Genomic DNA, 24,627 nt, shown 5'->3' with positions numbered 1-24,627 from the left:
AGCTTTTAGAACCGGGAATGGGTCCAACGGACGAAATAAGTAAAGGTATGACAGGATAAGACGTATTAGAAAAGATACCGAAATAAACAAAAAGATGGATGGGTAAAATTAACAAAGATAAGATAAGATAGGAATAGGGCGCCACTTAATAAATCAAAGCACCCTGTATTTAGGTATGGAGAAACCTTATAAAAGTATAGCTTATGTTTTAGGACAATTCAAAAATGTCATCAAAGAAAGGCTAGAATAGAAACCGCAACCAAAAATATCCCTGTATACTTGCCGCATAAATGGGTAACTATTGCAAAGAACGCAAAACGAAATGCTCCAAAATATGAAGTTTATATAACAGCTGACCTTACCTTTATTGATTGGAAACCCCTTGCAAAACTTACATATAATGGTTAATCGAAACAAAGCTGAAGATGGAACTGTGATTAATTGACGTGACATTAAGTGGATTCGTTATGAAAAAAGTAATCCTTTTGTGATGCACGTCAAAACCTATTTAGATGAAGAACAATTTCACAAAATATTGATTATTCCCCGTAGGGGTCGAAGAGTTACGTCCACCATGGAAAGTTGTTTAAAGCCTTTGTTTGAAGAAAAAAGAAAAATATCGGCTGCAAAACTTAAAAGAAATCAGTAGTGCCGCAAATTTTTCCGGCGATTGCAGAGCCTTTTATAGAGGCTTAATTGGAGATCCAAATATTGAGGAGAAGACGGTATTACCCGATATAAATGACCAGGAAGAGCAAGACTTTTTTAAAAATATTTATTTTACAAGAAGTTTACACCGTTGTTTATTTGTTACTTATTTTTATAAATTTTACTGTAGTTGTAATATTGTAGATAACCAGTATTCATTTTTCAATTTAAAATAAAGTTAAGTTCCAAATGTAGCTACGTGCATTTTATTACGAAAAACCCATACTCCCCATACCGAATAATTTAAATAACTATTTATTATTCTTATATCTAAAGTGTTTGTCAGTATTACTACCTAATATTTTATAGAGAAACAATAATTCGACTTGAAATACCTCATTTGATCGACAGGGTTAAACTTAAAATTTCGTTTAAGCGAAATCGACGATTTTGTAGTTAGCCACTTTTGGAACCAGGCCATCGATACGCGGAAACGAAATTTAAAATAAACGAAAACTTAGGGAAGTCAAAGAAGATAATGCAGAAACTCTAACTATTGGAAAAAATGGGGAAAAATTCAACATGCCCTTGTATCAGTTGGAAAAGAAACCCTCAAAACACTTGGGGAAAAAACGAAAACTTGGATGACAGTAGAAACTCTTGAACTTAAGAAAGAACAAAGAAAACATAAATAAGAATAGAATACAATAATTACAAACAAATCCAGAAATTTATCAGAAAGAAAATTCGAGAGGCAACAGAGAGGTGGCTCTCCGACAGATGCAAGGAAATAGAAGAGCTGGATAAAAAGTATGATAGCTTAAATTTACACAAAAAAATCAAAGAAATGACAGACACTTAAAAAGTTTCTTTGTTGTCGAGATAAAAGGTTAGGACTACGCCTAAGAATACTTCGGTGTTACGTATTCACTACTCCTCTTTATGGCGTCATTAAAAACAAGTACATCCAAATAAGTTGGCCGCCTTTGAATTTTGGTGTTACAGAAGAATTCTACGATTATCATGGACTCAAAGAATGTCAAACGCAGAAGTTACTAGAACGCTAGGAAATGAAGTTGAAATAATATTGATTATCAGAAGAAGAAAACTTGAGTACTTAGACCATGTTATGAGAGATAACATGGCCAAAGATACTCATTATTGCAGCTTATTATGCAATGCACAATTCGAGGAAAGCGAAATGTGGCAAGACGAAGAATATCGTGGTTTACTAACTTGAGGGAATGGTTTGAATACAGTAGTGCAGAACTATTTAGAGCGGCAGTCAAGAGGGTCCGCATAGCCATGATAATTTCCAACCTTCGATAGAAGATGGAACTTAAAGAAAAAGAATTCAAAGTGTTGGATGTATTTTCACTCCTTTGGAGGTCTTACTATGATTCGTTGGCGTTCTTTCTTATTTTTTTTTTATATTACTATAGAGTTTCTTATAATTTTTTGTATACTGTAGACAATGTCTACATTTCTTATTTCTTCATTACGTAATTTGACGAGTCTTGTGCATTTTTTTATACCTTTTTAAAAAACTCATCTTCGAAGCTTGAATTGTTGTATTTTTTTGTGATTTTCCAAGTCTTTCTGTACGTCAATACAGGCTTGTGTATCATTTATCTATAATGTTTATCATTAATTTAATTGTTGTTTTATATTTTGCAGATTTTCGTATACGATGTATATGTCGTAAAGATTCATTATTTTATATTTATTATTACAAAAGAAACAAATATCAATCTATAGAAAACAAACTCATTAACTTGGGAGTAGAGAACTTGAAATAAAATTTCAAGATATTTTCATGATGATGATTTTCAACAGCGATTACTAATAATATTTTATTCTTTGTCCCTTTTAGCTAATCTCCTTAATCGTCAGTTTTGTCAGTATTCTTTTTCCACTTCTCAAATTCATTTATTTTCGAATTTATTTATTTTCCCTCTATTTTGCCAATTTTGTGAGAAAATTTTCTTAATTTTTACCGGTACTCGATGAATTTAAACCTGCTAAATTCTCATTAGATTTTAGTCTATGCCAATCCGATTAACCATATGTGGACTTTATTTGGATTTAAGGCGAAATAATAGTGACGCAGTTAATAATATATTAGCAGTGGGCAGTTAATTATTTACTTACTTACTCTTACTCCGTGGCGTTACAACCCTTCGTGGGTTTTAGCCGACTCGACAACATGCCTCCACTGTTTTCTGTCTTGAGCAACCTCCATCCAATTCTCCACGCCCATAGTGCTTAGGTCTCCTGATATATTATCTCGCCACCAGAGACGAGGGCGTCCGCGTGGTCTTCTTCCAGTTAAGACTTCCTCCCACACCAGTCTTACTGTTCGTTCGTCAGAATGTATTCTGAGATGTCCTGCCCATTGGAGTCTTCTGGACTTTATTTCTTTTATGATGTTGGCGTCTGGGTAAAGTTCTTCGAGCACTTTGTTAGTTCTTATCCTATATTGTGCTGATGCTTCATCCAGCACAGGGCCAAACATCTTTCTTAGGATTTTTCTTTCCCAAACACGTAGTCTCTCTTCGTTTGCCTTTGTTATCGTCCACGTTTCGCTTCCATACATCACAACGGGTCGTATGATTGTTTTATAGACTTTTACCTTCATACGTCTTGTTAGTTGTTTCGATTTTATAAGGTTTTGCAGGGCAAAAAGACATCTGTTGCCGGCCTGGATCCTGTTGTTTATTTTTTGTGATCCGTTATTGTATTCAGTCATTGTTGTTCCAAGGTACTTGAATTCTCTAACGCGCTCAAAGTTAAAGTCATCGATGGTGATGTTCTGACCGATTCTGTCTCTGCTTTGGTTATTGCGGCTCATATACATATATTTTGTCTTGTTTTCGTTGATTTGGAGCCCCATCTTCTCTGCTTCCTTCTCAAACCTCAGAAAGTCTCCTTCATCCTTAATCGTGTGTTTCCTATTAGATCGATATCGTCTGCAAATTCCAGTAGTAAGTTTGGTCCTTCTCGATGATATACTGTATTCGGTTTTTCGATTCTTGCACTTCTGATTATGTGTTCCAGAGCTAAGTTGAACAGTTGTGGTGAAAGTGCATCTCCCTGTTTTAGTCCATTGTTTATTTCAAATGTCTCCGAATATTGTTGTCCCACTCTTACCTTACATCGTAACCGTTCCATACACATCCGTATCAACCTGACTAGTTTTTTTGGAAAGATAAGTTCCTGCATCGCTGTCCACAGTCTGGCCCTGCATACTCTATCAAATGGTTGTTTAAAATCTATGAACATCTGATGAAGCTCACGATCAAACTCCCAGTATCTGTTTTATTGTGAATATCTGGTCAATGGTAGAGCGGCCCGGTCTAAATCTGCATTGATAATCTCCAACGATTCCTTCTGTGTATGTTTTGGTCCTTTCTAGCAGGATTTTGTAGGTGGTGTTTAGGAGTTAATTATTGCCCACTACGAAACTGGACACAATTAGTTACATAATATTCAATAGGTTCATGTAACATTTAATTTTTATATTTAATACAACACAAATAAAAATCCGACACCCTAGTAGGTAAACCGAGTTAGGAGAAGAAGAAGAAGATAATAATGTCAGCTTTTCCAAACTCTTTATTATTTTTCATGCCTTTCAACATTCTCATTAGTTCAGGTTTACTAATTTCCCATTGAATCTCACACCTCATTTTTTATTTTAATCTGTATCTATTTTTTAATGTATTTCATTTTTTCCCACTTATTTCGATTTGATTTTCATCTTTAATTTTATTTATTTTAACTTTTCCAAGGCACGATTTTATAAATAAATTTTAAGTTTAAGTACATTTTATGAAAGTTAAAAAGCATATATACTTACTTTTATCAATACAGAATCGACCCATTCGAATTTTCCTCCAGCATTAAGTGAAGCTTCGTTCTTTATTGCGAAAGATATTTTTTGCAGACGGTCCGTTAAAGCCGCAACTACTGATTCTTGATAGTACGAGCTGATAAACTGAGCGACGTCCTCCAATCTGCTGATCTTTCTTAGGAACAGTTTAATTTCTTCTTCCATTGAAGAACTAGGAGTATCTAGAAAGTATTCTCACATTAAAATTGTAAAAGACAGCAATTTTTTTCAGTAATAAAAGGGCAACAATAAAAAAATGACAAATGCAGAAAACAAAAAAAAAATTACAACACAAATTGTTTAATTATATTCCAGAAGCATTAAAAAATGCTTTAGGACTCCAGGACCGCTTCAGGACTACCCTCAGATGTAAATCGTCGGCCTGAAACAACTGGCAAAGTAGGACCAAAGTATGTGTTAGGAGACGATCTTAAAAAAACGCTATGCTCATAAATGGAAGCTTCGTGTGAAGGAGGTTTCCCGATGACCAAAGATGGATTGTACTATTCTGTTCAAAAAATATTATGTGAGAGAGAATATAGTTAAGAAAAAAGAAAAAAACAAGAAAAAAGAAAAGAAAATCAACAGAAACATGTTGAAGCACAAGAAATAAAAAAGAACCTGAAAATATATAAAAACAGAAATTAAAATTAATGGTGATGATAATATAGTTACAACAATGGTCAAAACATTAAATCACTGGAAGTGGTCAGAAAAAAAATGAACTTGTATACGAAAAGTGTGACCTTGTTCAGGCAATTTCTGAACCAAATAAAATTAATTCTAGTGGAATATATGATGTACCCGAAATGTTTAATTTTATGAAAAAGTAGTGTTAATTACCTGGCTTGTTAAATAGATAGTTCATCATATAAGTTACCTTGAATACAATTTCTTTTTCATTAAGAATATTTTTTAGTGTATGTGATATATTTTATATGTGTTTTTTGTTCATGTAACGTGTAAATCCAGATAACACTGACGATGGAATAGTTATTCCGAAAATGTTCTGTGATGTAGCCCGATAGGGTTTTTATATTAACATACCTTTTATAATAGAATTTAAAAAAATTTGATACATGGTATACATGCAGTTTAGAAATAAAGTTTAGTCCCTGAAATTTGAACTAAATTTTGATATGACACAAGATTTAATACAAAGTTTAGCTTAAAGTGTTTGCAGCAACCGGTACCTCTACAACTTACAGGTTTAAGTATAAAAAACTTAATTTCTATTGATTCCGTAGATAACATGACCTGCGAACTTTGGAAAACCTATAATGTGATAGTGTAATGATAGTTTATATCAAATTAACCTCTTACTTTAAGTCAATACTGTAACCTACTTAGTAATTTAGATTTCGAAGAACTAATTTTAGAACACCGGTACACAGTAGGCTCGAAGGCACCGTTGCTCAATCCGTGTTGATTATGAACTGAGACGATTATAGAGGTAAGAAACTTAAGAAAGAAAAGATATTAAACAGCAAAAAAGGCAATAAGGAAGAAAACAACTGTTAAAAAAAAGTTTTTAAATACTTTTTTTAAATATTTGGATCCTCCAAAAAACAGAAACGGGATAGTCACAAATTAAAGAGAATTAATGCAAATATCATTAAAATAAAAAACATAAAATTCACTATATCAACTAAATTCAACAATATTAAAATCATAAATATCACAAAATAGACATGAAATATCCACGTAAAATATTCAAATAAATATCGTATTAAACATAATATCAGATATTGATAAAGTTATTATCATAACAAATGAGAACCTTTTTATTGAACTCTTTAAATAACTAGCTACTAAGTCCTCGCTTCAATGGATTTATTATGTTGAAAAAATATTAAAAAAAAAATAAAAATCTGCTTTGTTTAAAAAAAAAGTTTAAAATATAAAAGAACTAAAAAATTTACTGCCTAGTTAATCTACTTTAGGTTAAACATAAGTCGCAGACTGTACAAGAATATTAAATATTTAATACTAAAAAAAAAAAAACGGGTGTGGCAGTCCAGTGGGACTCCCGGTAGAAGTTACACTTCTATACACTCATTCGCAGTTACAAATTTATTTGGGACTCAATCTGCACAATCATTACATATGTAATGCTATAGGTAAGACATAGCAGAAAGAAAAACAGAATTAATAACAACTTACTAACAATTAATAAACAACATTTGACCTGTAATAGGAGTATGGTAAATGAAGGATTGAATCAATATTTTGATGAAAATGTATATTTTTATTTTCATATATGTATGAAAGGAGTTGAATGCAAAAATTTTTTACACATACTCTGCAGTAAAATTCATTGTTTATTTTGTTATTAATATAAAAATACAATACAATACACTGCAACATAATTCAATATAATAATGCAAATACAAATTAAAATGCAATATTCCTAAGTATTTAAAAATGACAATAATATACATAACTTTTCTACTTACGCATATTATGTTTAATTTACCATGTAATAATATTAATAAGAAAGTCCTCCCCCACTGGGAATCGAACCCCGGTCTCCGACGTGACAGGCGGGGATACTGACTACTATACTACCGATGACATGACACAAATGCATTTCAAAATTGACAGTTCTGGGTCATACAGTGATTTATTGAGATTATTATTTTGAAATACAAAAGACTAATATAATTATGAACATTTAATAAATAATACAAAACATATCACATAAATAATAATATTAATAAATATTTTATTATATATATAATATTATATGTATATATATATATATATATATATATATATATATATATATATACAAAAGGAACATTTTTTTATTCGAGAGAGGAAGAGAGAGAAAATATATCTTCTGTCTCTCTCTTACTCATTATCTTACATATGTAATGATTTCACAGATTCACTCCCATACAAATTTTCAACGTGGAGCGTGCGTATAGAAGTATAACTTCAATAAGAAGGTTTTCACACTCGGGGAAGTTTTCACTTCAATAGTATATAATGCACGCAACGTGTACCTATCTATAAAGCTTATTATTTCTACTTTTTTTGAAATTACATTTTGCATTGATATTGTATTGATCTTATATTTGAAATCAACAACAATATTTATGTTTTGGTTTCTTTACTAAGTCGCGAAGTCGAATAGATAGAATCCCAAGGACGCGTGACCACTGAGTGTTGGAAAGTTTCAGGGTTTGTGATTGGCTGTTTGCAAAGTTACATGCCTTTAAAACCGAACGGAAGAAGCCGCATACACAGCACACAGTAATTAAGTGAAATCAGTTTGAGTGGTGAAAGAGTTTCTGACTATTTTATACTATTTTATACAAGAAAAGACGCTTTAAATCGAGAGAGCTTACGGAAAACATCTTCAGGTTATCGGTGACGTCCTTTTTTGTGCCTCGGCCCTTGCGTCGCGACGCGCAGGGGCTACTTTACTTCGATTGCTACAACTAATACACCATATTTAAAAGGTAAGTGTTTTTTTCTTTGTACAGATAACAGCAATGAGTTAAGCCAGCTATTTTTCGGGAAATTTAAATTAATTGCTAATTTATTCATAATCACAATATCGCATTCTTCTTCGTTATTATTCTAATTCATTTAACCAGCGACCTCACGTTTTACACAAAACTAGTAATCTTAATAAACAACTGCAAAGCGATCTACTCCGGTGCGTTGCTTTTTCGGATATCACGGATACTGCACAGTTACTTATTTTCATTCGGACGGTCTTTGATGATTTTTCAACAAGATAAGAGTTGATAACGATGATATCTTTAAAAAGCAGAACACGTGGCATTGATTTATTCACGGGATTCAAACATTTTTTCGGTAAGATTAATCTGCCTTTGTTTAAGCTCGTTTTGGTAACGACAGATGGGGCTCCGGAAATTATTGGTGATAATAATTGATTTACATCACTATGTCACAAAGATAAAGATTTTCCGGACTTCATTAATTACCACTGCCTTATTCATCAACAAATCCTGACCAGTAAAAAGCTTAGCACAAAAGACATGATGAATATTGCGTTTAAAATTGTCAATTCAATAAGAAAAATCTTCTCAGAGACGGCTGTTTAAGCAACAACTGGATGACAAAGAACCAGATTTAATCCCACACACCGACGTAAGGTGGCTAAATGGCTGCAAGTTGTTGCAAATGTTTCCAGATTTGTTAAATGACATTATTAAGTTTCTTGAGAAAAGGGGTAATGATCATCAGCATTTACGTAACTTAGACTGGCAATGTGATTTTGCATTTCCAGCAGATTTCACTGGTAAACTGAGCACATTGAATCTGGAACTGCAAGGCAAGAACAAAACATTATCAGGAATGATGTGTTCTACTACATCATTCAAACTTCAAGCAGTATATTTAATAGTTGATATTAAAAAGAAAAGGTTTCTAAGATTTACGAACATTAAAGATCACATGGAAAAACACCCTGTCTATGTTGTCAAGCCACAAAAGTATACAACAGACATTCAGTCAGTGGTATCAGACTTTGAAATCCGTTTTAGAGATTTCAATAGAATTGAAAAGTTGGTCAAATTTATGATACTATTCATGACACCTTTGAAACATCCAAACATTTTCAGAGAAATTTCAAATGGACCTACTTTTTCTAGAAAATTAAATAATTGATATGCGCTGCGATGTATTTTTGAAATCGAGGTTAGGTTCACATTCAGATTTCTGGCCATTGGTGTGCAATGACAAATATCCAAATTTCGGCAATCCCCCGAATAATTTTACAATACCCTACATAACTATTTTTTGATAGCATGCTATATACATTATAATAAGTACTATACGTCTTACGTCGTTTTATTTGATGTATCGTATGCTAGAATTCGGCTAGTTGTTACTTTTGTACTCAGACAGAGGCCTTCAATAAGTCAATAAATCAAAGTTTGTCTAACAGTGAATCTATTATTATTCATAGTGCCATCTGACATATAGTAAATCTATTTTCATCCATAGTCGCCTATGATATCTCGTATGTAACTATACGTTTATTAATAACGAAGATGCTGTGTAGTGCCCTTTTGGTAGTCGCCTTGCTTGTTTTTTATACCTTAATATAATTTTTATCCCCTCCCCTTTCATTTACTATATCGCATGTGTTTATTTTGTACTCAGCCAGAGGCCTTCTTTAAGTCAATAAATCAAAATTTGTCGTATAGTAAATATATTTGTATCTATAGTACCCTTTAATATTTAGTATATTGTAATTATACGTACATTAATAACGAAGATGCTGTGTGGTGCCCTTTTGGTAGTCGCCTTATTTGTTTTTTCTATCTTAATATATTCATTATATCCTCTCCTTTAAATTGATATGTCGCATGTTAGGATTCGATCAGTTGTTTATTTCTTACTCAACAAGAAGCCTTTTTTAGGTCAATAAATCAAAAGTTGTCTTATAGTAAATCTATTTTCATCCATAGTGCCCTTCTGGTAGTCACCTTGTTTACTTTTTTTCTATATTAATTAACTCGTTATATTCTACCCTTTCATTTGATATGTCGCACGTTAGGATTCAATCAGTTGTTTATTTTATACTCAGCCAGAGGCTTTCGTAAAGTCAATAAATCAAACTTTGCCTTACAATATATCTATTTTCATCCATAGTGACATCTGATATCTCTTATGTAACTATACATTCATTAATAACGAAGATGCTGTGTAGTGTCCTTTTGGTACTCGCCTTGTTTGTTTTTTCTATCTTAATATAATCGCTATCCCATCCCTTTTCATTTAACGCACCACACGCTCAAATCGGACCAATAACATGATGTAATGCCCTTTTTGTGCATTGTTTGTTTTTTCCGTCATTGTACTAGTTACCATCTCTCCTTTCCAACGAGACCTCATACTTACGATCTGTCGAGCCACTCTCGAGCTGTGCGACTTTGCGAATAATTTACGTAGCGGTGACGGTCGCAAAAATCTGTCGCGTATTTAATGCTTTTATCCTAACCAAAAAGTGCACAACGTCGCTAAGGAATTTTTCACTTCAAAAATAATAAAATGTGCACTGTTTCAATAAGAGATTTTGAGCATTGATTTCGATTAAGTAACTGTATTTAGCCTCTTGTTCTATTTGTAACTTTCTTAAGAAAAAACTTCACTTAAATTGGCTGACAAAAGATGTCACATTACCTCATATTGACCTGTAAAACTAATAGCTGATCGTTGGCTTCCTATGTAGTCAACTTTCTTATGATGAAGGCTGAAGTAGCGAGGAGTATGGGTCTTAATTTTAGAAAAAATTTGCTTGTCACACCAATCAAATCTGGAACCATATAAAACAGTAACAACGAGATTCGTATCGACGGACAGAGGAAGAATAAAGTAAGACCGGGAAAACTGAAAATACGAAAAATAAAGAAGACATATTAGGAATTAAATGCATTTTACTGTCCCAAATTAAATTAGATAATCTAATGAACAGAGACGATAGCCCAAACATATTAACTTCTTCACAACTCAATTTCTAACGGAAAATGAATAGAATAGAAAAACTAGGCCTACTTATAGGATAATATCCAAATAACAAAATACCGTTGACTTGTTGTGTGGTCTAATATAGACTTTATCTAACAGGACAATCTCTTGACGCTTCTTCTTTAGAGATTATCTTGTATATTTGCAAACAAAAGAACTACCCACAACTTAAGTCAAAACAGCATTTAGGTAAATAACCACACAAGGGAACAATAAGGTTTAAATAACTGAAACTTTTAAACAGGTTTTATTGCGGTATTTTTATTAAGAAGTATGTCGGCCTAAAATTATTTCATGAAAAAGAACTTAAAATGATATACGGGGTGTTTTTAAATTTAATACAACAACGCAATTTGGACAAGATTCAAAATCAGTTTCTGATTTGAAAGCTTTCTGTGCTACATCTGATTCTTCTGGATTAAAAATATTCCGTTTAAACATGTAGATACTAGAGAAATCGAAAATCACCTCGACCGATATTTTAAATAAAGTGGGTCTAAGTTTATCTTTTTGTGAATCTTGATACGGGTGCAGTAATCAATTATGTTACTTCTAGGGCCGATTGTTCGAACCCTAATCAAAACTTGATTGTAATCAAATATTTAATTACAATCAAATACGTCACAGCAGCTGTCAAAATTATTAAAAATTGCTTATTATTATTATTGATTTGTAAATAAAAACATGAAATTAACATCAGAAAGAGTTTAATTATGGTTTATTTTAAATTGAAATGCAAAATAACAAAATTGAATAAAATAAAATAAATCAGTCAACATAACCTCAAAATGTGACGTATTTGATTTTAATTAAATATTTGAATACAATCAAGTTTTGATTAGCGTTCGAACAATCGGCCCCTAATGTTTGAAATAATTTACAAAGTTTAACGTAGACTGTATTAAATATTCACTTATCTTTAAAAAGAAAAAACTTTCGAAATATCTAATTCTGGAACGCCTATACGTTGACATTTTTGTAATGAGATCCATTTTAAGTAAAAGGTAAAAAAATTCAAATGTTTATTGAATTCCTTAGGGATTCCGAACGACAAATGGCAAAATGTAATCACGGATATCTTTCCTTTATTTTTATCTTATTCTTCTCATCTTATAATGCAATAATCCAATCGACACAAGTTGCGAGGTGAATATCAAATCTTTTGAATCTTGCGATTTTAAATTAGAATATTCTCAAAATAAATTTCGTTTTAGCATATTGAGCATCGGAGTTTTATTTCATTTTAAAGATTGAATCAACGAATTTTGAAATCAATAATTAATACGAAGTGAGGAAATATTAAATTTTGACTATTTAGGTTTAATGTGTCTTAGAAAACACGAACATTGACAGTTTCAGTGTAAAGTTTTTGTGTGTACAAAAAAATTTGTTATGAAACGTGAAACAGAAATAAAAAGATCAAGTTCAAAACCAGTGTTAAAGTTCTTTTATCCTATGACGGCCGATATGCAATAAAGATATGATCAGTGGGCCTCTAACAGTGGGACGTTAATTAACTCCGATCGCTTGAAAAGTAAAAATATTTCATTTCCTATATTTTATGTTGTACTAAGCCTTGTAAGATATATCTCGACCCCCTGAAAAACCCTCAAACGCGCGAACACATATCACAGCAGATAAATAGTAAAATACACAGAATATCAAATATACCAAACGAAAACAGAACCATTAACGAATGCTGGTATGATATTCAAAACTCGATTTTTGAGAACGTACAAGAGTCTTTGAAAACACCTACCATGTTGGCAAAAAATGAGTGGATGACACAAGAAATTCTAGACCTGATGGAAGTTCGACGGCAACACAAAAATACAAATATTATCGAATACCGTGAAATCAATAAACGCATAAAAAGAAAAATTAAGCAAGCCAAAGAATCCTGGCTTGAGAATTTATGTAAAGAAATAGAAGACCTCCAAAAAAAGCATGACAGTTTCAACCTCTACAAGAAACTTAAATATACTGCCGGAATTAGAAAACAGAAAAATGCTCACATACTTAAAAGCGCGGACGGAAAAATTTGTGATCACGAACAACAGTGCAAAGAATGGGAGAGATACATCACTGACCTTTTTAATGATGCTTCTAGAGAAAATGCTCCAAATACTGCCTGTGACAACCAGTTAGACAGAGGTCCCAGTATACTGAATTCGGAAGTCAAAAAGGCAATACAGCAAGCCAAAAACAATAAAGCACCTGGACCAGATCAAATCCCTGCTGAGCTACTTAAACTTTTGGATGAGGAAAGCATTGCCTGCTTAACCACTTTCTTCAACAAAATTTACAACGAAGGGAAAATACCAGATGATTGGTTAGAGTCACTGTTTATAACATTACCAAAGAAAAGCAGGCACACCAAATGCAGCGATTTTAGACTAATCAGTTTGACGAGTCACACACTGAAGATACTCCTACGAATTACACAAAACCGAGTATTCCTTCTATGCGAAAGTAGGATGGATACTAAGCAATTTGGATTTAGAAACGGTCTAGGAACTAGAGGGGCACTATTCTGTATGCGCGTTCTATTACAAAAAAGTTGTGAATTCCGAAAGAATGTTTATGTTTGTTTCATCGACTTCGAGAAGGCGTTCGACAGAGTACAACATGATACACTTTTCGATTGTCTACGGGCAGCAGGACTTGACCACTATGATATAAGACTGCTAAAATATTTATATTACAATCAAGTAGCCTCTATCCAAATTGAAGACAGTCCGACTGAAAAAATATCCATCAAACGTGGAGTACGGCAGGGTTGTGTTTTGTCACCCACTCTTTTTAATCTGTACTCTAAAGAAATCTTTAGGGAGGCTTTGGATGACAGACAAGAGGGAGTAAGACTAGGTGGAGAAGTAATCAACAATATTAGATACGCTGACGATACAGCCATTCTTGCAGAAAATTTACACAAGATCTCCAAACATTACTAAATCTAGTCAGTGAAGCAAGTTATCTGAGAGGCCTAAAAATCAACATTTCAAAGACAAAGTGAATGGTAGTTGGAAAGATCAATATAGATCAAGGTCTGATTTCTCTTTTTAGAGAGGTGATCGAAAGGGTAAATTATTTCAAATATCTTGGCAGCCGGTTAAATGTAAATTATGACTCTGATGAAGAGATAATAACCAGGATCGAAATATCACATAAGGCTTTTATGACCTAGAAACCAGTTTTATGCAACAGAAACCTGTCGATGAATATTCGTAAGAAGGTCCTGAAATGTTTTGTGTGGTCCATCCTATTGTATGGTTGTGAGACATGGGCGTTAAAAACCACAATGCTTAACAAGTTAGAAGCATTCGAATTGTGGTGCTATAGACGAATCCTAAATATATCGTGGGTTTCGCACACTTCCAATGAAGATGTTCTTCAAATGATCAATTCAGAACGTCTGCTCATAAACACCATAAGGAGGAGAAAAACAGAATACTTCGGCCATATAATTAGAGGACCTAAATACCATCTACTTCGCCTTATAATACAAGAAAAAGTGGAAGGCAAGAGATGGATTGGTGGAAAGACACTTTCATGGCTGCGTAATATTAGACAATGGTGTAGTTCCAGAGTAGAAGAATTATTTCGCGCAGCAGCCGACAGGGAAAGGTTTCAGGAAATTGTAAACATGATGACGGCCAACGTCTGAATACGGACACGGCACCCAAAGAAGAAGATTTTATGTTCAGTAATATTATTGGATTTTACTGGTCTCCTATCAGGTTTCGACGTCGAAATACGTATCAACAGATACATAGACGCTTTGAACGTGAAATAAAATTTTTGCTGTCGTTTTCATTTTATTCGGATCTACTCTGTATGAGTACAAGAAACAAATTCGTTATGGATTTCTGCTTAGTTGATAGACATGTCGTGGAATGCAAATTTTAGATTCCCAATGTCTCTATTAACATCTTTATCAACGTCTGTTATACCTTGCATTTATAGAAGGTTCAGATTAAAGCAGAAATCTGAATTTGTTTTGAAACTATCTTACCGATTTTTCTATCAGATGTCGCTATTGCGTCCATAACGAAGCCATTTTATTGTTGCTTCCTAAAAGACAGAGAAGATTATTTTTCACGTTAAGAACGGCTATGAATAACTGTTCTGATGAGACTTACTAAGTCGAAATACGTATCAACAGATACATAGACGCTTTGAACGTGAAATCAAATCTTTGCTGTCTTTTTCATTCTACTCATTTTACTTTAAAGTACCGCTTCACTACACTACTATAAAAAAAAAGGTACTTCTATACAACTACTACACCCTAAAACGGACGAGGGTTGTACAACAGACGAAACAATCGAACACACATTATTTAATAGCCAATGCTAAACAAGCATAAAAACCGTTCGCATGTTTTAAATAAGATTTTTGCTGATTATGTATTTTGCTAAATTATTAAACAAGACCAATACAATCCACGACCATCCATTAATTTTTAACGATAAACAGAAGTGTAATATGATGACAAGTTTAAATTTGATCTACTTTGTCGATAATAGTGTCGTTAACAGAAAGATATTTTTAAATAGCATGAATCATTTTTCAATGATTATGTGGATTTAAGAAATACATTACTAAACAAATTTTTAAAGTGTGTATAAAGGAGATTACAATTATTATGGCACATTGTACTCCTTATTTTTTAAATAATATGTTCTTGTAAAGGCATCACTTTGATTATTGGGTACATTACACGATATTATACGATACGTCAGAAGAAATTGAAAAAAATTAACATGTAATAAATTCACTGTTTAAATAAATATTCCGTACTCGTACTATTGCAATAAAATATTAAAACGAATAAACGATAACTTATTAAGCAGTGCTGATTGAAACAACAGAGCAGTAAAATGTTATTCATAAAGGTAGTGTAGAATATATCGCCGCTTATCTGGTCCGCTAGTAATAAAGTCACCAGCACTTAATTGCAAAGTGGTCTTCTTAAATGGAAAATATTTTTATATAATAATTTTATTCATAGTTTCCTATTTTTAGAAATAATTGTACTGTGTTTGTCCACTCTAAAGCTGTAATCGTACAGACATGTCGGCAACATTAATAAAAAAATTACAATATTTAATAAATTACTAAAAACATCGATTTTTTCTACTCTCCTTGTGCCACTTCTGTAATCCGTTTTCATAGGCTCGGAATTATTTTTTAGTAGAAATAAAAAACGGTGGAATAAACTACTTTCTTCGATTTGCAAGAGCTGTAGAGATAAGCATTTGATGTGTCTAGGAGACGAGAGAGTTTCCGATTTATGATAATTTACACTGCATCGTCCCGATATTATGCCCTGTATCGTATATTAGTATTAATTATTAATTACAACTACATAAAGGTATGGGTCGACCAATATATCAACAACGAGTAATTTCACGTGTGAAACTGAAATGAGTTTTTGCACCGATGTTACCCATTGCGGTTTAATAAACTTAATTGCAGTCCATTTTGGTGTAAACGACCGTATAAACGAGATAACAAAAACCGAAATGTTTGTGCACTGAACATGAAGTTCGAAAGTTCAAACGTCACGTGCTCTTGACAGTTTCAATTTCTACCTTGGGATTGTTGAATTTAATTCTGGGAGATTTGTGGGCAAAGGTGTCGAGAGCGTGTAAAAATTTAATTTACGCATCCTGTGTTTGCTCACCTAAAGTATATAATTCTAGTAGGTTTTATTTTGTTGTATTTAAAAAAAATAACCATAGATAAAAACAATCATATTGTTTTCATCTATGGTCACGTTTGCTGTTGAATTCCCAATGCATATGTTTTAGGTTTTTGCTCGGTTTACGGATAGGCCCATTAATTATGAATGTTTGCAGTATAATTTATTTTGTGTATTTTTAATTGTATTTTATTTTTAATATTCTTCCGCTTCCACAAGGAAAATGAAATTCCTGTAGTTGGCTGTATACCATCAATCACAAAAGTTTTATTTAAAAATCCTTTATAACAGTTATATAATTAAGAAACCCTTTTAGGTTACATTACAGAACGTTTTCGGACTAACAATTCCATCATCAGTGTATTTACCTGAAATAAGTATTACCACTTTAGCGAATACAAACGTAAAGATCAATTTTTGACTAAGGAAAAAACTAATGTGGTTAAATACTTACCTGGTGTACATGTGTCAAGCCACTAAATATTTGGGTAAAAACCCTTAACCCATTATGAGCTAATGTTACTTTTATGTTACGGTTGTAGAGGTACTTAGAAAACTGTACATGAAGTTTTAGTTTGGCTATTATCACGTAGATGGCGGTGTAAAACATTGTAAGGCATTCAAAACAAACATAAAAAGCATTCTGTGCAAAGCCATGCTGATAGTTGTTTTAGTTAGTGAGTAACTGCAGTCTAAATCAGATATAATTTAGCAAGTAACATGGAGCATAACATTCGTTTCGAGTAAGTGTTACAAAAATCTTATTTTTAGAGTAAAATGCATGATATTTTTACAAGAACACTGTTACATAATTTTTGTTGTTGTCTGTGAAAATTTATAAAATACTTTGTGTATGTTTGATAAAAACAGCTTTGAATTGCAGAGTTACATATATGTAACGCTAGGCTCTCTGGAGTACGTGTCCTTTTCAACCTTGAACTAAGTATTAATACTCTTTATTTCTTTCTAGACGAGGTTTAACTCTACAAGAAGCAATAGAATTAGTATATATAGATGGTGCAGATGAAATCTGCATTGATCCTCCGGATGCCAGTGAATTAACGGATGAGGATTCTGGAAATGATAATGAGGGAGGCACTTTAGACAATCTAACTGGCCTTCAACTTCTGTCCAAAGTGGAAATTAAATTTAAAAAATATAGAGATGGTGATGATGACGAAGCTCTTTCAGATGATACATCCGAACAAAATACAGACGGAGAAACTATAGAAAATGAGAATTTTTGAAAAGTAGGAAGAGAGGGACGATATCCCTTCTTCTTCTTAAAGTGCCCTCTCCTCAATGGAGGTTGGCTACTACAATTTTAAACTCTTCTCTATCTTCAGCTGTTCTTATTAGCTGTTCAAAATTTAGCCCTGTCCATTGTCGGATGTTTCTGAGCCACGATAGTCTTTTCCTTCCTAGGCCTCTCTTTCCCTCGATTTTTCCTTTCACTATAAGTTGGGCATATTGGTACTTATTATTTCTCAGTATGTGGCCTAGGTATGATGTTTTTCTAACTTTTACTGTGTTAAAAAGTTCTCTTTCCTTGCCTATTCTATGCAGCACTTCTTCGTTTGAGGTATGCGATGTCCATGAAATTTTAAGTATTCTCCGGTAGATCCACATTTCAAAGGCCTCCAATTTATTTACGGTTGATGTTTTAAGGGTCCACGTTTCAACTGCATATAGAAGAGTCGACCAGACGTAGCATTTTGATAAACGTAGTCGAATTTCGAGTTTTATTCGAGAATCACAAAGCAGTTTTTTTATTTTTTCGAAAGATTTTCTGGCCTGTTCTATTCTCGATCTTATTTCTAGATCAGGATTTAGGCTGCTATCGATCCAACATCCCAGGTACTTAAATCTATTGACCTGTTCTAAAATGTGCCCATTTATTGTGCAAGGTTGATGTACGTTTTGGTTTTTTCGGATTGACATCACTTTGGTTTTTTTAATGTTTATTTTCATACCAAATTGCTGACAGGTCGAGTTGGTCTTGTCGATGAGTCGTTGTAGACCTAAGTCGGAATCCGCAATTAACACTGTATCATCGGCGTATCTGATACTGTTGATATTTACGTCATTCACATTGACTCCATCCTTGGAATCCTCCAATGCTTCTTTAAATGGAAACTCGGAGTAAAGATTAAACAGCAGAGGCGACAGAACACATCCTTGTCTAACTCCCCTCCTAATTTTTACTTCTGCGGATGTGGAACCTTCGATCCTAACTCTGGCGTTTTGGTTCCAGTACAAGTTTTTTAAGAATTTGATGTCTTTTCCATCTAAACCGACTTCTTGCAAACGTTCTAATAGTAGGTCATGTCTTACTCTATCAAATGCTTTTTCGAAGTCTATAAAGCATATAAATATATCTTTCTGTTGGTCGTAGCATTTTTGGGCGAGAACTAGTAAACTGAACATTGCTTCTCTCGTTCCCATGCCGGCTCTGAATCCAAACTGATCGTCTCCGATGATTGTTTCGCACTTTCTATAGATACGATTATGTACGATTTTTAGTAGGACTTTTACTGCATGACTCATAAGGCTTATCAGACGGAACTCATTGCAGTGTTGTGGGTTTGGCTTTTTTTGGTAGTGGGATGAATATTGACTCCAGCCAATCTTGGGGTATTTTGCCTGTATCATAAATGCGATTGAATAAAAGGGCAAATATTTCGATATTTTCTTCGCTGATTAATTTTAACTTTCTGGGTATATTCCGTCTGGAACTGGGCTTTTATTTGTTTTAAGATGATTAATTGCATTTATGATTTCAGATTTCAGAATTGTTGGCCCTTCGTTGTTATTTTCCAATCTTGGTTCTTCTTGTATGTCGTGAAAAAGAATTTTAATATAGATTTCCCATTCTTTCAGTTTATCTTCCGTTGATTCTAGCAGTTTGCCATCTGTGTTCAGCATGATCTGAAAAGTCGTTCTCTTGGTAGTCGATGTAAACTCTTTTACCTTTTTATGTAAATTAAAAAAAATGGTGCCTTTGTTGTAGTTCTTCTATTTCTACGCATTTTGTTTCCAGCCATTTATCTTTTGCTTCGTTTATTTTTTTTCGAATTATTCTATTTAGTTTTTTGTATTCTCCGTCCTTGGCATTTTTTCGTTTAGATTCTCTTCGTTTGTTCATTAATTGTAAAATCTCTTCTGTCATCCATTCCTGTTTGTTATTTCTAGGTGTTACTTTTAGATGTTTTTCCGTTACATTGTTCATTTGTTCTTTAATAGTTTTCCACAGAACGTTTATGTCATCGTACTCGCTAATTCTATTGTGGTCGATATTTCCTAAATTTTTGTTTAATTCTTTATTTACTGTCTGATGTATGGTGTCGTTTTTCAATAATTGGATGTCTAATAGTTGGTGTTGAGGTTTTTGTTTTTTTATTAGTTTCCATCTTGCGCGAACTTTTGCAACAACAGGATTATGATCGGAATTGATGTCAGTTCCAGGATATGTTTTTGCACTGATGATTGCATTGTGATATCTTTTGTTGACCAATATGTAATCTATTTGGTTACGGATTACTCTGTTTTCATTGTGTTGTGGTGAAGTCCAGGTGTACAATCTGCGAGGGTGTAACTTAAACCATGTATTTGTCGCTACTATGTTGTGTTGTTGGCAGAATTCGGCCATTCTCTCTCCCCTCTCGTTCCTTGCTCCAAGTCCGAAGTCTCCGATCAATCCAGAAACTTTTCCTCTACCTAAAGATATCCCAAAAAAATTAAGCTTAACAGTAAAATCAACTGGAACGAGAATTATGATTTAGTTCCATCACATGCACGACCTTTTCCTGTGCAAAGTAATAAAAAAGATATCGAAGATCCTGTTGCTCTGTTCGAAAAAATGTTAAACAATAATATTATCCAGATGTTAGTAACAGAAACAAGAAGGTATGTCATTTTTAAAATCTGTCCAGATCCTCAAATTACGGAGGAATTACCTTTCCTCGCTAGAAGGGCGATTGAAAATAAATATATTTAAAACCCAGATGATGACAAATAAATCTTGCAGTCCGCGAATATATATGCGTAGGAACAACATCCATAGACTATCCATCCATGACAAAAAAAAAACAGTGAAAAAGATCGGTGACAAGATCCCGAACCGCCAGCTACGACCAAGATCAAGAATGGTTGATGTAGAGAGAATAACAAAACTCAATTGAAACTGGGCAGGTCACGTCACTCGAATGACAGGTAACAAATGGACAAAGCGGATACTGAAATGGAGACCAAGGGATGATGCCTACCGAAGCAAAGGTCGTCCACCAACACGTTGGACTGACGATCTAGAACGTTGCCACAGTAATTGAATGAACAGACAGAAAATTATGAGGAAGATCTATGTCCAGCAGTGGACAAGCGAATATTGAATGATGGTGATGATTAAAAAAACAGCCGAGCATACTTAAATTACTACTACTACTAACCGGGACAATGGAACGATTGGCAGTAGAAGGAAGGTATAAGGGTGAAGACCTAGGAGAAAATCTCCAACAAGATGAGCAGACCATATGAAAGCTTTGGTGATAAACTACCCACATGAAACCGTCCATCTGGCTCAGGACCGCTGCCAGTGGAGGCAACAAGCTAACAATGTTGTGTCACTACGCCCTGACTGGAATGAGGAGGAAGAGTTTTATAAAGATAAAAAAAAATCCAGTGGATGTTTATGAACGAAAGTAAAAGATGTAAAAAGTCAAACTGTATTTTATATAAATTATATAAAGTTCACAAGCAAACCAAGTTCCTGTAGCAGGCTGTATACCATGTATCACAAAAAATTTATTTAAAAATCCTTTATAAAAGGCATATAATTAATTAGTTAATTATATACCTTTTATAAAGGATTTTAAAATAAAGTTTTTATATAAAGTTCATTAAATTTAAATATATCAACCTGACATAGCCTGTTAAGCAGAAATTAAAAAGGTAACTCCCGCATAGCATGTTAATTTTGTATCTTGATTCAGTCAAATAACTAAAATTTGATATTTCCATTTTTATTATAAATTGTTTGAGTACTTTAAGAATTAAAATAACGAATTTTAGGTCTCAATAACTTATCTCGTAAATAAAAAAGGGCAAATTCTCACCTGACAGTTGCCGATAAGTTTCCCAGTGCTGCATCAGCCTTAGGGCATCTCCATTTTTGCCGTTTACCAGGAATTCTTGATTCACTTCAAGACATACTCGCTCCAGTTCCCTAGCTATCTCATCTAAGTGTCGGCTATAATCGGTCTGGAAAGAACAGATAAAAAAGGAAGTTATTACTACGTGCTTTTTTAAACTTTATAAAGAGTCGCGAGGGACTGTTTATTTTATAGTACTCAAGATTTAAATTTGGCTTTTAACATTATTAAAGTTTGTTTTCAAGGCTTCAGAATAACAACTTAGTATAACAAGTAGGCGTTTATAGGGTATTTACTTCGCAAAAACAGTTATGTAATTTTTTGACATGCATATAATGACAAACATTTTGAAAGGGTTAATGGTTGAAAAAATATTTTTGTAATAATTATTTGTATAAACATATATTTTTGAATAAAAATTTATGGTCATTATCTTATAAGCATTCTGATTTTTTATAATAATGCCATAAAGAAAACAAAATTGGAAAATAAATTCATAAATGTTTATTGCAAAAAGGATGGCGTAATTATTATTTTCACTCGCTATTCGCGAACTCAAGCGACGGTGCTGCCGCTTATTTGGAACTAGAGGAATTGGGATAAAAATGTAAACAAATCATCTGTTAACCTAAGTCATCCTATGTATAAACGTCATTTGAGTGCTTGTCGATTGTGTTATTTTGTTCATTTAACGATTTATTTATAATTATGGAGACCAAAAAGCGTAGTAACAGAATGTGCTCAGTTCCGCAGTGTTCTGCGAGAGCAACGAAAGATATCTCCTTGCATTACTTTCCTCGAAATGAAATGGAGAAGAAGGAATGGGGTCGTGTACTTCTCATTGGAAAGAAAATATCCAAATACATGAATGTATGCAGTTTGCATTTTACGGAGAATGATTATTTTCTACCAAGTAAGTAAATATTTAAATAATGGGCATTGCATATTCAATCTTGCATGTTATTTTATTACAAGGCGTAACATTTTTTTTTTGTTCACTTCTGTGAGCCTAATAGTGGTTTTATTTTCAGATGTAACCACTCACAAAAGATTTTTAAAAAAAGGTAGTATTCCATCCCAGAACCTACCAACAAGGAGTTTGGATAGACCATCATCTTCATCTCAACAGCAGTCTAGAGCTGCAAGACTAGCTAGAATACAAGTGCTTAAGCATGAAAGAGCTGCAAGACTAGCTCGAAGACGGGCACTTAAACATGAAAGTTGCTGCTCCTCCTCTGGTGTTAACGATACATCTACATCACCTCCACCTGCACAAGATGAAGAGATAAATGTTATGGAGGAAATTTTGACAGCTGCAGAAGATGATCCTGGATTTAAAACATATTTAACTGATAAAGGTGTACAGGTTACGGAAACTATGCTAAATCAAACTAGAAAATCCACATTGGAAGATATGCTAAAAACCAACAGAGATGTGAACGCATTCACAGGAATTCAGTCAGTGGGTCTACTTGACAAAATATGTTTAGCTGCCAGTATGCTGGAAAAGAAAGATGCAAAACCATTACATTTATCATTACGGCAGCGTATAATACTGGTATTTGTAAAGTTAAAAACTAACCTTTCATTTAGATGTTTATCTGTATTATTCAGAGTATCAGCAAATACTTGCAAAAATTACTTTCATGTGACAGTTGAAGTACTACATAAGGTACTACAACCTGCTGTACCATGGCTGTCACAAGAAAGAGTTTCGAAACGAATGCCAACTTGTTTCGAAAAGTATCCTGATACCCGAATAATACTTGATTGCACAGAAATTCCTGTGGAAAAAAATAGGTGTTTAAAGTGCCGCATAATGTCCTATAGTTATTATAAAGGTGATCACACACTGAAGGTACTTATTGGGATTGCACCTTCAGGTTTGATCACATTTATAAGCCAAGTATATGGGGGTAGAACTTCGGACAAGGAAATTTTTGTGCAATCAAATTTAATAAACAAGTTAATCCCTAATGTAGACGCAATAATGGTGGACAAAGGGTTTTTAATTGAAGACGAATGTTTACAAAATAAAATAAGACTAATACGTCCACCATTTTTAGGGAAAACGAAGCAATTCTCAGCAGAAGATGCACTATCAACTGCTGAGATAGCTGCAGCTCGTGTTCATGTTGAAAGGACAATTCAAAGAATGAAAATCTTTAAAATTCTTAAAGGACGAATAAATTTATATATGGTTCCATATATGGACTCAATTGTGAATATAATTGCAGGAATTGTAAATCTTTCTACTCCAATACTTACTGTTGATAAATATACAAATTAGGTTGTTTTAAAAATATATTTTACATTTTGAATTGTTTGTTAACATTTATTGTTTATACCTACTCTAATAAAAACACTAAAAAAATAAAATATAATAAAACTAAAATTTATCCTAATCATACATATTAAAACAAAGAACAAAAATGAGCAATTATCAGTGCGAAACAGGAACTAATGAAAAGGTGGAAGGAGCATTATCAAGAGCTCTTAAACCCAGAAGCTGTTAGAAAATTGGATATGAACGGATATATTAATACAATATCCATAAAAATATGTGCATATGTGTATGATGTTGCCATAATAAGTCACAACAAAAGGGAATTCAGCGAAAAAGTTATAGAGCTGAAACTGGAAGCTGTTACATTTGAGCTACATGAGAACCTGAAGGTAGACAACTATACCTACGAATATGCCTCCACTTTTCCCTACCTAGG

At 33.2% G+C, this 24,627-nt stretch overlaps 2 protein-coding genes across 2 annotated transcripts in view; one reads left to right on the top strand and one right to left on the bottom strand.

Moving 5' to 3' along the window:
* The window catches only part of LOC140445285 (midasin-like), an 84,232-nt gene extending 62,222 nt beyond the window's left edge, over window positions 1–22,010 (bottom strand). Inside the window, exons 1-2 of the mRNA XM_072537215.1 lie at window positions 21,869–22,010; window positions 4,508–4,722 (exon numbers count right to left, since the gene is read on the bottom strand). Of these exons, the coding sequence (XP_072393316.1) occupies window positions 4,508–4,722; window positions 21,869–21,902 (249 nt within the window). The 5' untranslated portion in view covers window positions 21,903–22,010. The remainder of the gene's footprint in view (window positions 1–4,507; window positions 4,723–21,868) is intronic.
* A 1,188-nt stretch (window positions 22,011–23,198) lies between these two features.
* Window positions 23,199–24,194, top strand: LOC140446360 (uncharacterized). Its single transcript, XM_072538903.1, has one exon. It carries the CDS (start codon window positions 23,199–23,201, stop codon window positions 24,192–24,194), a length of 996 nt encoding a protein of 331 aa, XP_072395004.1.
* Window positions 24,195–24,627: the final 433 nt, after the last annotated feature.

Source organism: Diabrotica undecimpunctata, chromosome 7 (assembly GCF_040954645.1).
Source record: "Diabrotica undecimpunctata isolate CICGRU chromosome 7, icDiaUnde3, whole genome shotgun sequence".
Classification (NCBI taxonomy): Eukaryota; Metazoa; Arthropoda; class Insecta; order Coleoptera; family Chrysomelidae; genus Diabrotica; species Diabrotica undecimpunctata.
This window is presented reverse-complemented; position numbering and strand designations above follow the sequence as displayed.